Source organism: Watersipora subatra, chromosome 7 (genome assembly GCF_963576615.1).
Source record: "Watersipora subatra chromosome 7, tzWatSuba1.1, whole genome shotgun sequence".
Taxonomy (NCBI): domain Eukaryota; kingdom Metazoa; phylum Bryozoa; class Gymnolaemata; order Cheilostomatida; family Watersiporidae; genus Watersipora; species Watersipora subatra.
The window spans coordinates 61,925,754-61,940,747 of NC_088714.1; the positions used below are offsets into that span (position 1 = coordinate 61,925,754).

The 14,994-nt window shown below is 31.3% G+C and overlaps 2 protein-coding genes across 2 annotated transcripts in view; one reads left to right on the forward strand and one right to left on the reverse strand.

The window, feature by feature from the left end:
* LOC137400958 (uncharacterized) overlaps positions 1-2,772 on the reverse strand; it is a 50,072-nt gene extending 47,300 nt beyond the window's left edge. The window contains exons 1-2 of the mRNA XM_068087295.1: positions 2,712-2,772; positions 1,215-1,426 (exon numbers count right to left, since the gene is read on the reverse strand). Of these exons, the coding sequence (XP_067943396.1) occupies positions 1,215-1,426; positions 2,712-2,772 (273 nt within the window). The remainder of the gene's footprint in view (positions 1-1,214; positions 1,427-2,711) is intronic.
* A 3,638-nt stretch (positions 2,773-6,410) lies between these two features.
* The window catches only part of LOC137400959 (A disintegrin and metalloproteinase with thrombospondin motifs 16-like), a 149,698-nt gene continuing 141,114 nt past the window's right edge, over positions 6,411-14,994 (forward strand). Inside the window, exons 1-2 of the mRNA XM_068087297.1 lie at positions 6,411-6,471; positions 8,160-8,371. Of these exons, the coding sequence (XP_067943398.1) occupies positions 6,411-6,471; positions 8,160-8,371 (273 nt within the window). The remainder of the gene's footprint in view (positions 6,472-8,159; positions 8,372-14,994) is intronic.

Consider the following 14,994-nt stretch of genomic DNA (forward strand, 5'->3'; position numbering starts at 1 on the left):
GAGTGAGGGTGAAATTTTTAAAAAATTTCAATATAATCACAGACTTGGGAGTAGTACATCATTTAATTAAATGTATAATATACGCTTTTAGTGACTGGTTAATCAATAAAATAGTTGTAATAATGTTATAACGCTAAAAGAGAAATTCACTTTACAAAACTCCAAGTAGCGTTAAATTATCACACTATTTAAAAAAATTTACAACATAAGCTATTATTATGTTTCAACAAAAAATAGTTCAGGTTTGACCTACATGTAGATTTAAGATGAACAAGGAAATAACTGCGGGAATCACCTTCAAGTGTAAAAATAACAGCGAAAAAAGTAAAAGTGATTAATGAGAGATTGATAAATGTGGAATGAACATTGTTACGTACATGTATCTTTGATGTGTAAAGTTTGAGTAGATTGTATCAGAAATTATTGGCATTTTTCTATCATTTATGAATGTTTGAAGTGAAATGATTGCCAAAATATTTCAAAAACAAAACCAACAGTATTTGATGGTGGTTAAAATGTTCAATGAAAAATGAGTGCCAAAATAGCGCCACAAGTTGCTATCGTTGTTATGATTGATATCGGCAATTGCGTTCAAGTTGCAGCGTTACGATTCTTTATTTTGTCAATCTCTTTTCAATTGCACAAGTAGACATCATAATTTCACTTTTACTTAATCTGACCATTTCAATCTCAACCAAGTTTTGTCGATTTTGATCTTAAAGCATCCTGGCAGTCAGATCACCTCAAATGTTAAAAACGGTTGCAAATAATAGAGAAAACTGATACTTTCTAATAAAATCTAATATGATTTTGTTTAAGTTTATTTTTAAAGCAAATTTAGGCAGTTGAGGTTTGGCAAACTTTTGTTTGCTTTTCAGAACACAAGTTTTCTTGATCATAAACTTTGCCTATGCCATGATACGAAACATGAACAATACTTACTCTATGGCTAGCCAAGTCATATACACAGTCCTACGCAAAGTATGAACATTGTTCACTCAATGGCTACAAAAGTCTTGTTAACGTTAAATAAATTTGCTCTAGGCTTTAAAAAGCTTGAATGAGATAAAACATATTCTTTTCCTACATAATTTAATAAATCAATATACCATTTTTTAAGCTGGAGTATTTAATATTTTTAGTTTTAATAGTTTTCTACTCATATGTATAATGAGTTGTTTGTTTCCATGAAGGCTCAAGCCTTAGCGATATACCTTCATGTCAATGAGGGACATAAGAGAAGGTACCCCATTGTCATCATTTGTGAAGTAAAGTATCTGTTCAGCCACAGCTTGACTTTTTCTGAGATGCAGGTTTACTTTAGAAGCTGGGGATTTATCCTCTTCACTCCAGTCAAGGTGGAGGCTGAAACTGTCTGGATGTTTATCAGTGACAGATGGTAGACTCGGTTGAATCACTATCCAGTCTGCAAAAGAAATTAAAAATTTGATAATTTCAAGTTAAGCTCACCTAAATACTGATACAACACAATACGAAAGATGTAAAAGGAATGTCTTGAAAGATGTTTTGACATATCTGAAGCACCAAATTCATTACCACCTTTTGAAATTTGCTATAGGTTTGTATATATAGACTTTTTAATTTAAGCTTATCTGTATGCTAACAAAAGTAAAATGCAAAGCACACAGCATTAATTCTTCGAAATACCTATTTAGCTAGCTACAATAAATATTTTCATAATTGTTCATTTTGCATAAGAATAAACTGCGTAACTTCATAATTGCATATGAAATAAATCAACTGATTACACTACTAAATGATTAAATTAGAACTAGAAAAAAGTTCTACTTTTTTTCTCGGATAATTAGAACTAGACGTTTGAAGCAGACTACAAACATTGTTTAGCAAGGCAGTGATTTATGCACGCTGAAGTTTATTGGTAATGTTTCAGTGTTTTTAGCATTATTCTTTATATCTCACTTATTTTCTGAGTTATTTGAAATATAATATTCTGACAAAAAAATCTTTTGCACTGATCTGAGATACTAAAGTCTGTAAAGTATGCGCGAAGCAAAGCAAATGAGACGCCCAGCATATTTCAAGCTTATGTTTAAAGCTTTTAGTGTGTTTATAGAATGTGTTTCCAAAGTTCCAAACAGTTAGTGCCAGATGCTTGGCTGTTTTTAACAAAGTGCAGAATTCTATAAAATTTTACTACCTATACTAAACAATCTTTGCAATGCCTTGAAAGTAAGCTTTCTCTTCCTAAAAATAAAAGTGGGTGCATCTTTGTGAGGTTATGATTTTGAATAAAAGCAAGGAATTTGCAAATAAATACTAACGACCCAAAGTTTTTTGTGTGTGAAAAACCAGTTTATTAGTTGTGATGCAGACCTGATGTAACTCTAAAGTTCAACATATTGTTTTCTATTTCGATCCAGCCTAATTGTTCTACGAATACTTGAAGAAACAATATGGCGGTTTTTACACCCAGCTTCCTAAACACCTAGCGAATGGATGTTTAAGAAACTGGTTTTCAGGGGCCAGATAGAGCTTTTAAATAAAATATTTTAGTAGTCTGACCGAAAGCATGGAACATTTGCATAAGAAGTTAGGATGACATCAGCCAACAATACAGAAATGCAAAGCATTTAGGTGAGCTACCAAATGCACAAACAATATAAGAGATTTGTTTAAATAGATACAGGTTACCATTATTATTTAATGTGTGATTCTTCTACAAAACCTACCAGATGAAGCAGCAAAGTCAATAAGAAGGTATAAAATTATGTTCCATGCTGTGCGCCTCATGTTGATAGAGTTTTTTAGTCAGCATTTGCAATCAACAACCTAAAAAAGATTATGAAAACAGTTATGTGTCAACACAGATGACCTTTATACAACCAACCATCATGCATACCAGAATTAGTCAGGTCTATCTGTTATCCAGTTTTAATAGACATGATGTTAGTACGAGCTGCTAAATTTCTGCTCAAATTTCATAAGTTTTTTTTGCTTGATGAGGCTATACATATTAATTTTAACAAAGCTCTGCAAACTGATTTGAAGTGTTCTTCTGAATATTTGAGCACAAAAATTGCATTACGGCTGTTAAGAAAACCATTATAACAACATATGACGATTTAATGCAATTCAGTTTTTGAAAGCTAGGCAGTTTCTTGAAGCTCTTTATCAAAACAGAAATGCGACAACTGGTAGCGATCGATAATCAGTTTAACAAGTTAAAAGTTTACTTAATTATAATTAAGTGAAGGTAATACTGCTTTATTTTGATTTTTCTGCACCATGGTTTCACAACTTTTGTAAAGAGCAATAATTAAAGGATTATCTATTTCATTCATCTAACAGCTAAAATATTAAATACCACAATACAACATTTAATATACAAGACAGACAAGCTTAGAATATAAACAAGCATAAATAACTAGACCCACAACTACTGTTTTACTACAAAAAAAACAGGAAAAAATAAGTTCTTATGTTTGGAGAAAGAACTTGGCCTACCTCCACAGCTAAGGTCTAATCAGGAACTGATCAAACAGCTATGCCATGTTTGTCTATGATATGTTCACACTTCACCGCTCTTTGATGTACTGTGGCCTGTGCCTTGCATACCATTTGTAAGCGTTTGATATCTATAAATCAATATACACTTAGTAGAAGAGTAAGTATAGCAATTATTTACTTCTGTTCTATCTAAGACAAGTTCACAAGAGTCTAGTGATGTTAAGGTAAACTGATGTAAACAAGTAAAGTCTGATAGACCTCTTTGTCCCCTTTTAATAAGATAGTCTATATAAAGTATTAAGTTATTGTTCACTTGATTTTAAATAATGAACTAGCGCACAATACTGAATTTATCTGCTGTACAGATTTAAGATAAGATTTTTTATTCTCCTGAGAGACAAGCAAAATATAAACTTGATGATAATTGGTCGGACCGGATACTGATAAAATATTTCTAAAGATAGACTTACGCAGGTTTTAATAGATTTTAACAGAAAGTACAGGTATTTTTCTATCATTTCCGATTGTTTTAATGTTTGAGGTGATGACTGCCAAAATGTTTCTAGATTAAAGTTTGTAAATAACTTGATTGTTGCCAAAGCGCTCAGAAGAAAATATGTGCAAAATTATGTCACAAATTGTTATTGTTGCTATAGGTGATATCAGCATATTGGATATTTCATGGTGCACAAATCAAAGCAAGCTGATCTGAGCTAGTGGAATATTCTAGCAATGAGCTAGAAGCTTTTACACCCTCACTCTAAGCTCTCCATAACTGTTTGTTAAGCTTGAAAAGATGATTGTTACAATCTGTCAGAAGTGTTTGCATGTAGATCACTGTTTATCCAATGACTCTCAGGTTAACAAAGTCAAAAGAGCTCTGAATTGTAAAATGTCCGAGTTGATATTGGTAAAAGTTCATGATGCTGGCAGATGAGCGTTTTACTTGCATAACCTAAAATACTGCATTCTTTTTAACACTACCCACCCTCATAAACTTACTCTGACATTGCTCAGATGCAAGTTCTTGCATATATAAACGTAATCATGCTTGACGGACTAATACCATTTATAGCCGTCCCACAATGCATTTCTAGTTTAAAGGTAGAATTAAACAAAACTTTAGTAGATTCTATCAGAAAGCGCAGTATTTTTTATTATTTGCAATTGTTTTTGATGCTCAAAAATGTTCTTTTGAGCGTTTTAACCCCAATTAATTTTTGATTCAATTTTAATCTTGAAACATTAAAAAAATCTTAAAATTTTAATTTTTAACAAAATCTTTTAAAATTTTGCTGTAAGTTCACTATTTTGTCTTTTAACAACATTAGAATCAACGGATTTCTTTATTATCCTTGTAAAATGAAGTAAATGACACCATGAGAATAGTAAATTAGTTCAAAGGATGCCAAATGAAATTAAAACTTTTAGAAACTTAATGAAATGAAAACAACATTGAAGAGCTTTTTTGGAGTTATTAATGTGTCTTCAGCAATGTAAAAGACATAATATTTAAATATTTCAGTTAGCTTTATTTATTTGTCAAAATAAATGACCTCAGATTTACAGCTGTGTATTTTCAATTTTTGAAATTATTTAAAATATAGTTTAAAAGGAACTTTAAACATATGTGTCACGAATATTACATATGATGCAGAGATTATATAAATATTATGCTTAGGTAATTACTGTGCATATACAAAACATAAACCACACTGTCCTATTTGCTCTCTATATAAATCACCATGGTAGGTGTCAAGTTTTATATACATGTATGAAATACCTGCCTATACAAAGTTGGTTGAAGGAATCTGTTGTAACTTTTATAGCCAAACTATCCAACTTTACTATTGGTTGAGCTTCATAAAATTTTCTGAGTTGGAGCAAACAAATAATTTAATTAACCATTAGCGAAAGATATGTTAATTTATTGCCATGCAATGCTAAGAGGGGGTTTTGATGCACGCGCTGTAGTACACAAAAGAGCAGTCAAGTGAGACTAACTCATTAAAAAATAATGTAGCTAGTAACTCATTTCTTGTTTGGTCCTTGCTTATGAAGGTAAGTGAAATTTATAGTCATAACATTGGAACTCGCTGTTTTTTGCATTTAAAAATGCTCAGAATTGTTAATATAATTGACTCTGTCAGTTTAAAATCTAACTAAATTTGACTGTTTTTTTGAGTTACTTATCATAAAAGCTGTTTAATATTTTAGTTGTAAATTTAGCAAAAAAGTTAACCATTAAACAAATTTTTTTATAAAAACTGTAAACTCAATTTGCTGACAAACAAAATGGAACGGTAATAACTTCTCCTAGCCATATATGAATAAACTCTGTGACTTATTAAGATGATAGATTTCTGTCTATTGCTCTATATAATTTGTGAAGTTTATATGGAAAGCCTTTTAAAATTTCATTCATGTATCACATGGCTACAGGCAACAAAGTGTGTTTTTTTCTTAAGAAAACTTGTATCCATCAGCAAGCCTTATTATAGTTAGTCAAAATAGCAGGATAGCTTTTGCATAAAGCTACATAACTATAATGGTACAGATATCAGTTACAGGCTTACTTATCTTGCTTTCAGACATACATGTAGTTCAACATGTTGAAAAAAATCAAACTTGATATAACTTTAAAATTTAAGTTTGAAATTCATTAAGGATACTAATGCAAAAATGTAATAATTTTTTGGCAATTGACTCCTCAAGTGTGAGAAACTCATTAAGTCTCTGCAAAAATGTGACGGTTAGTACTAACATCATGTTTAGTAAAATTAGAGAGTAGAAAGTCTTGACTGACTCTTATGTACTTAACGGTTGGCTGTATAAAATTCATCAGTATTGCTGCGTAGCAACTGTTTCTGTCATCCTTCTTTAGGTTGTTGATAGTAAATACTGACTTAAACCATATCAACATGAAGCACAAGGCGTGGAGCGTAATTTTATACCTTCTTATTGACTTTGCTGCTTCTTCTGGTAAGTTTTGTAGGATAATCACACACTAAATACTAGTTATTTTAATAAATCTCACTTAGTTATTGCGTGTTTGTTAGCTTACCTAAATGTTATTTGTTTGCATGCTTTTGGCTGATTTCATCCGATTTTCACATGCATATGCTTCTAAAATGTGCATGTGAAGTTTAGATGCTGCTGGATGCATGCACTCTTAGCCTTCCTCCGAGGCCGATAAAAATATATAGTTTAAAAGCTCCATCTGGCTCCTGAAAGCCAAGACCTTAAACACCCACCTGCTGGCTCTCTAATTTAAAGTGATAGAAATCCTGGCAATGATGGGGTTAATGTTAGTTTTGTAACAAAGAAAACCATTAATATAAAATGAACCTTTTATGGTTATCGCTTTGTTTCTGCAAATTTGTGTCTTTGTGGATTATTTTAGCATAAAATCTCATTTTACTATTTTTTGGTAAAAATGCTAGCCTCAAAACATTAAAAGTTTATCTAGTACAAATAACAAAATGCTGTAAAATCATGAATTGTTTCAAGAACTGCAAAGCATCTAGCCTTTGCTGCTGAAGTTTGCAGAATTACTTATGGCGAGTGATCAGTGCATACCCTTTGCATTAGCTGCCATAAATGATGGAATTTATTTAAACATTAATAAAAGAATATTTATTTACATTAAGCTTGTTGCTTCTTTTTTAAAAATCATCAACACATGTTTAACAGTGGTCAGTAAGCTCATGCTTTTTTGTAATAGTAAAATCTCATATAGTTCACAGTTCAAGTGTAAGTCGCTCTTTCCCAAAAAAGTTCACTCATAAACATTATATTATTGTGAAGTTTACTAAAAAGACCTCAAATACATTTTCAGAACACCTTGACCTTGGATCTTGTGCTGCTAGATTTCTGCTGCTATTTATTCAATCATTATTACATCCCGTTATAAGAGTGTTAGAACAATCAGAAATAACTCTCTGATGTCAAAACATCTGTGGAACGCCAGAAAGCTCTTGTTGTCAGAATTTTGACAGTATTTGTTAAATGCAAAATGTAATCAGGACAAAGTTGCTGCACGTTAAAATTGCGGTCTAACTCAGGCACACATATATAATTAGGCAAAAAGTATCTAAAGCATATAGACATATATTATGATATACGATAGTGATAGAATTTTCGTTCAAAAAATAATTACACTCAAGAAAGAAATTTTTTTCAAAGAAATTATTTTTTGGTCAGTAATAAAATGTTATGACGCATTGTGAAATACACCCTAATAACTGTTAATATTGTGAAATGTGTAGAAATTTGTGTAAACAAAAAAATAAATTGTAAGATCTTCACATTTTATCAGTGAGGCAGCAAAAGTTGCTAAAACATCAAATGGTAACGACTAACTTCAGATTGTATCAATCATGTTTTCCTAGATACCTTTTTGTAGTCTGCTTCTAACCACTAACTCTCTCTTTGTTTAAACATTTTTTGAATAATTCTTTGTTTAGTGTGAATCGGGTATTTTTTATTAAGTTATATAAAGTCTATATATACAAACCTGTAAAAAATGTTTCAAGGTTGTGATGAAGTTGGTGCCTCAGCTATTTCAAAAATCTTTTAGAATTTATTCCTTTTACATATTTTGTCTTGTATTGTATTAGTATTTTGGTAAGCTTAACATAAAATTGTCAAATTTCTTATCTTTTTTGCAGACTGGATAGTGATACAACCGAGTCTACCATCCGTCACTGATAAACATCCAGACAGTTTCAACCTGAACCTTGGCTGGAGTGAGGAGGATAAATCTCAAACTTCTAAAGTAAAATTGCATCTGAAAAAAAGTCAAGCTGTGGATGAACAGATACTTTACTTTACAAATGATGATAATGGGAAACCTTCTCTTACGTCCCTCATTGACATGAAGGTATATCACTAAGGCTTTAGCTTTGATGCGAACATACAATCTCTTGTGAATATGAATTCCGAGCAAAGTGGTTAAGCTTTTAAAGCCACATTGTACTCATTTGCATAACTTACAAAGCCAATATAGTCTCATCGTTAGCTAAAGTGTTTTTTGTGTATGGAAGTCAAGCGTATTCAACATTGCTGAAAAAATTTTAAAATTCAACTTACACAAAAATTTAGCAGATTTTACCAAAAAGCATCCATATTTTTCTATCATTTGAAGTTTTAGATGCTTGAGGTGATCTGACTGCCAGGATGTTTCAACATTAAAATTAAAAAAACTTGTTTACGATTTTAATGTTCAGAATAAAATATATGAGTAAAATGACATCACTAGTTATCATCGTGACTATAACAGATATCGGCTATTGAGTTCAATTTGCGGTGCTACGCGTCTCTATTCTTTCGGTCTCTTTGCAACTTTGAAACTTGTTCTCTTTGATGTCATAACCACACTTTTGCTTTTTCTGAACATTTTAATCGCGATCAAGTTTTGTTAATTTTAATATTGAAATATCCTGGCAGTCAGATCATCACAAACTTTAAAAAAATGCAAATAATAAAAAAAATACCGACACTTTTTGATAAAATCCAATAAAGTTTTTTGCATCTCTATGTTCAACTTTAGCTCACTATGGTATAAGAAAAAATTTGAGCACTGACTTTGGTCAGAACTAACTTGCCTTATAACTATTGCTTTGAGTGTTTTATGCCACAAGCAAATGTTTTAAGCTCGCTGCATTCTAGATAAGATTTTAGCTTGATATTTTGCTGAACACATGACATTGTGGTGTGAAAAGAATAAGCAAACAATACTGAGTCACAACAGCTGAATGTGCATGTGATAAGATCAGGGCCTGTCTGCGGGCCAATCTGCCCCTCTGTCTGTTTGTCTGTCTGTCTGTCCATCAGTCTGAAATCAGGCGAAGAGTATCGAGAAAATGGATTGCATCTCATAGGAATCTAAGCCAAATACTCAGATTCCCTACAAAGTGCGCTATCATCTGCACAACTCAACCTCCCTGTTGAGTAGAAGAATAATTGTGCGCATAGTTGTTACATATGACAATCTCTCAAAGTAAACAGGACTGCCAGCCTGTTAGTAATTGATAATAAGGAGTATTATAGCACATGATAGAGCCACCGAGTCTCTGTTGTTGAAACTTATTTAACTTTAAAAAAGCCAAAAAATTTCTACATTTTAGAGACTACATTTATGTTAAACCTATTAAAAAATAAAAAACCTTTCAATCAACATGCTGCCCTCCTATAGTATTTTAAATCTTCATGTTGTGCGACTAAAGCCAAAGCTTGGCAGTGAGCAAATCATTATGTATTATGGCTATGCTATCACCATAGTCATAGGTCTTTAATATTCTACTGAGTTAGACATCAAAAGCATGCACCAGCATTAATTACTTACATGTATCTGATCACTCATTAATCAATCTCATGTATGCTTTTGGCTGAATTATTCCCAGACTTAAAGGGGATTCCCGCACTTTTTCCTTGTTCATCTTAAATCTAGGTCAAACCTGAATTCAGGTTGTAAAAGTATACAAATAACTTATACAATATAAGTTCTTTGAAATAGTATATTAACTTAAAATATTTTATATTTTTTAAAGTGAATTTTTTTTCTAACTCTATTTTAGAATTGCAAGTATTTCTTATAATTAAGCAGTCACTAAAACATATATTATACTGCGTAAAAAATGATGCGCTACTCTTCAATTAGAAGCCAGATCTTAAACGCATGCCTGACCCAAACCTAATTTCAAGCCTGATCATGCCAAAATGTCATCTATTTACTTTGGGTCTGGTCAAGCTTCTTTCTACTAATTTAAAAAAATAAATTTATATTTATCGGTAGTTATTGAACGGTGAAAACATGCACAAATATGAAACTAAATGAATATTTGCTATAAAATAAATAACAAATAAAAAGAAGCATCTGTATAATAATTGTTATATAATAAACTTCTCATCATTATTTTATTTTTCAACTGCATTCATAATAATCACAAATCTATGCCAATTGTAGTAACCTAAAGAAAAATTACAACTTTAAATTTATGGGGTTCAAAGCTCGCACAGGTAAATAAAGTTTAACGATCAGGTTTTAGCAGGGTCAGGCTTAAACACTTGTGACTCTGACTCGAGTTTACTTGATTGTTTGAGGCACAATCTTACTTTTAGGTTCAAGTAAAATATGGACTTATATTCAAAATCAAAAAAGGGTCTATCAACCATTTTGAAGCATACAAAAATGCTAAAACTAAAAAGTATTTAAGTCGGAAAAAGGTTGAGTAAAGATGAAAGTTTTAATAGTAATTTTTTATCTTTAGCAATTACCCAAAAAAATTATAATATGGAGATTCACAAATGTTTTAATGTATGTATTTGTGTATATATAATAAAAACAGATTTAAGAACAGTCTATGTTATAACTTACATTCAGCATTTTGGAAATGTTACCAATTGTCTTGTTTCATTTTTGTTTCTCAAGTTTTTATTTGCACTTTTAACTACCGATAGGTTTCCATTAGACTAAAGAACTTAAATTATGTAATCCTTTCTCAATAACAAGTTGAATCAAAGTTATAAAAAAGTAATTCTATCTTATGGTTACTGCTCATGCTATAATGAAATAACACATTAAAATAAAGCACCAAAATAATACTGTCCCACAGATTAAAACACTTATACAACGTAAGTCATGGTGTAACGACATCTATTTTATGCATAGGACAATAGCAAATTTTTGAGATAAATGCATGTTTTTTTAGAGGTGTTAATGCTAAGTTTCAACCTTGTTTGAGGAATAAACTTGAGTTTTTTGCTATTTATCATAGCTCAGGTTTCATAATGGAAGTCCAGTTTATACTCTGACAAGCAATAAAATATAGATCATTCAGAGAGTAGTATATAGTTCTCATTTGTTATATGTACCGTTATATCGTTAATAATAAGAGGCTGCATATGTACATTAATTATATGTATAAAGACAAAAATGATGAACTTATTGATGAAGTAACTTATGGCTGATTAAAAAAAGGAGAAATTGTTAATAACTGTACAATCACTGTTGCCATACAAGGCACTCAAGCGCACCCGCTTGGAGCATCACTTATTATGCCAAACAAGATGAAAAAATCCTGTGGATCAAACCGTAATAGCTCACTTTTTGTGAGGAATAGAAGTGGTGCATCCTTTTGCTCTTGAGGCTCTAACACAATTCTGCCTTTGCTTGCTTGCCAGTTTTTCGCCTGGCTGGCATTGTTTAAGTTATTTTCAAAGTTCTTCTATGTTTCGTTCAAGTTCAGATGATAGAATTAAATTGTAGCTAACTTTTCATAACATTATTGTGTTTGGCGTAATGAAAAATATCATCTTCAAAGCATTTTTCACAGAGTATTCTATGCGGTTGCAAGCTTCGAGTGTGTGCTTTGCTTTATTCAGAGCATCCATAAACCTTTTCCTATTCATAGTTTCATTCTACTTAGTTGTGGCTGTTTTTTTCATAGCTACCTATTTTATGGGTGCTTAGAAGGACAGCCTTTCAACCATGACCAGTTCAGAGATTACAGGTCAAAGTTTTCATTCATATAGGTTTTTTACAGTTATAACAATACTTTGGTCAAGACCTCTCAACCATGAAAAAACAATCTTGGTAATTTGATACAAAGCCAATTTTAGCCAAATCTTTGGAATAATATTCTATGCCAAAAATTGGTGCGATTTGTTATATGAGGATGATTATCAGCATCAGAACTAGTGCAGGCGTCTATGTGGTGATTGATCATATGTAAAGTATAGAGTGAAATACTTTAACGCTTCATTTTCAGCATGAGTTAATTTAGAAACAAATCATAAATTCTACAACTAATGAGTCTAAAACTCTAAATGAACTGTACTAATTGGCAGCAGAAGACCGTTCTTAAAGATGAACTTACAGAAATATCGTCATTTTTTATAATTTCTGAATGTTTTTGATGTTTGAGATGATCGGAATGCCTGGATGTCTCAAGATTAAAATTGACAAAACTTGGTCGTGGTTAAAAAAATCAGAAAGCATTCAAAATGATGTCACTAGTTGCTATCATTGCTATAGTTTATATCGGCTATTGTGTTCAAGTTGCAGCAATACACATATCTATTCTTTCAGTCTCTTTGTAACTATAGATGTAATTTATTCCTCAATGAAGTGTTACTGTATTTTCTACTGAATAGTCCAGTGCAAGCCTATGTAAAATTTATTACCAATACAAATAGGGTTTAGTGTTGAAAACACATACAAATAGAATTTAATTTTACTATAAAAATTAGGCAAAAATTTATATAATATATAGTCTATAATTTACGACCATAGTCTACAGTCTATGATCACTTGTCTATATTCTATGGTCTATAGTCTATGATCTATAGATTAGTGTCTATAGTTTTCAATCTACATGTATAGTCTTTACTCTACTGTATATAGTACACACTCTTCAGTCTAGAATGTAAAGTCTATAGCCAGCAGTCTACATTCTACAGCTTATAGTCTATAGCCTCTAATTTATAGTCTGCAGTCTATGCTCTATGGACTACCAAAATTTTTAGTCTACTGTCTATAGTTCATACTCAATGGTTTAGAGTATGCGGTTTATAATACATGGTATAAAGGCTATAGTTTATAGTTGATAGTTTATAGCCTATATAGTCTGTAATCTATAGTCTGTAGTCTACTGTTGACAGTCCATAGTTATAAGAGTGCATAGCCTTTTATTAAACAATGATATTTAGCACAATGGACAAATTTACTTTCGTCTAAAATAGACAAACTGTAGCAATCTGTTTAACTATAGTTGTACAATTATACAATGCTTTCTCATACAACGGTGATGGTGGTAATGACTATGACTTAGTAATGAACATAAATGATATCAGTAAACAGTGAGCTTAACTTTACCATTATGTGCTGATTTTACCACAAACAAGTTTGGTGAACTATTATAAAAAAAGGAAAACTTCAACGTTTGTATTGATCAGGCCTACTTCTTCTATTTGATAGCTAACAAAAGCTCTAATGCTAAGGGTCTTTTTTGGATATTGTTTACAATTTCTAAAAATTTCCCTGTCTTATACTGTATGAAAGAGTACGCTCTCAGAAAATATTTTAAAACTTTCAAAACTCCCACCGCCATCTAATCTGAACTCCATATTACTGGGTAAAATTATAATCCTGAAAAGCCAAAATTTAAGCTGTAGAAGTACTCATAGAAGTAATCATAGATGTATATGCTGAGGTTGCTAATTATCAAACAGGAATTTATGGCTAGATTGCAGTTTTTTCCTAAGCCCCAAAAATCATTATCACAAAAAAAATTGCTTTTACTTTTTTGGACTTCCTGAGTCTTGTTAGTAGTAGATTGACTTTTCATTACAGATGCTTTTTAAAACAAGCAATAAATAACAGAAAACTCGGCACTTGAATATCCTACTGCTAAAGTTTAAAAAATGCTGCTCATAAATACACTGAGGTGCTAAAACCAAATACTTTATATTAAAAGCAAAGAAACCAGTAAATTTTATGGGCTGTGATAAAAAATTTGTGGCTGGACAAATTTAACTGTTGATTTTTGTTAAGATATAATGAAATACCAATTTAGGCAATTTGCAATGCTGCAAAACATTTGTCATAATAGTTCTTTCTCTCATGAATTCACTTTCCAGCTCTCAATCTTAATCGTGGTCTTTGGTTTCGTTAATAGAATTAAACATTTCTTCTAGCGCATTGACTGTGTTTGTCAGTTTGACTGTTGTACTTTAGTGTTGATGCAATTGCAACAGCAGTTTTAACTTTTGTTTTTTAAATACAACTCTTTGATTTATTTACTTTTAATAGCGCTACACTAACTGAAAACATAAGATAAAAACTTAATAAATTAAATTGAGTGATGAAACAGAGAGTCTAACTACAAAAATTAAAACATTGTATGTATCATATAAACTTTTCTTATTGAGATCTTAATTGATTAAACTAGACTGGAATATGAGAAGAAAGGAAAAAAGGTTTCTGTCACGCAACTGAGTTCAATCAAGCATCAAAATTATTGTGTGGTACTAAGTTAGGAAATGCCATTACGCTGTTGCCAAAATACAACTCAGTTTGCCCGCTGCATTAAGATACCACCTTAGCAAAATAATAAAAATCTTGCTACTCTTGTTCAATTATTAAAGCGAATCTATAAATTGAGACCAAAAGTGTTGATAGAATGAAAGCTTATTGTCATGTTGATTGATGTGAATGATTGAATGATTGATTGTTGAATGTTAATTGAGAGCTTATTGTCATGTTGAATGATTCACGCAACATTTTAACTGCAATAAACTAAATTATGTTATGAAACTAAAGCGCGTGCCTTGACAAGCAACCAAAGGAATGTGCATTACATAAATGTATTATCAACAGTTCCCTTTTTAAGTAAACGCGCATATTCTCTGTAGTTGTATGCATGACTCTGCTAGTTGAGCAGATGCACAACAGGTTAATATGAGTCTAAGAAGTAGCAAGTAACACTTTAGTTCATAAAGATT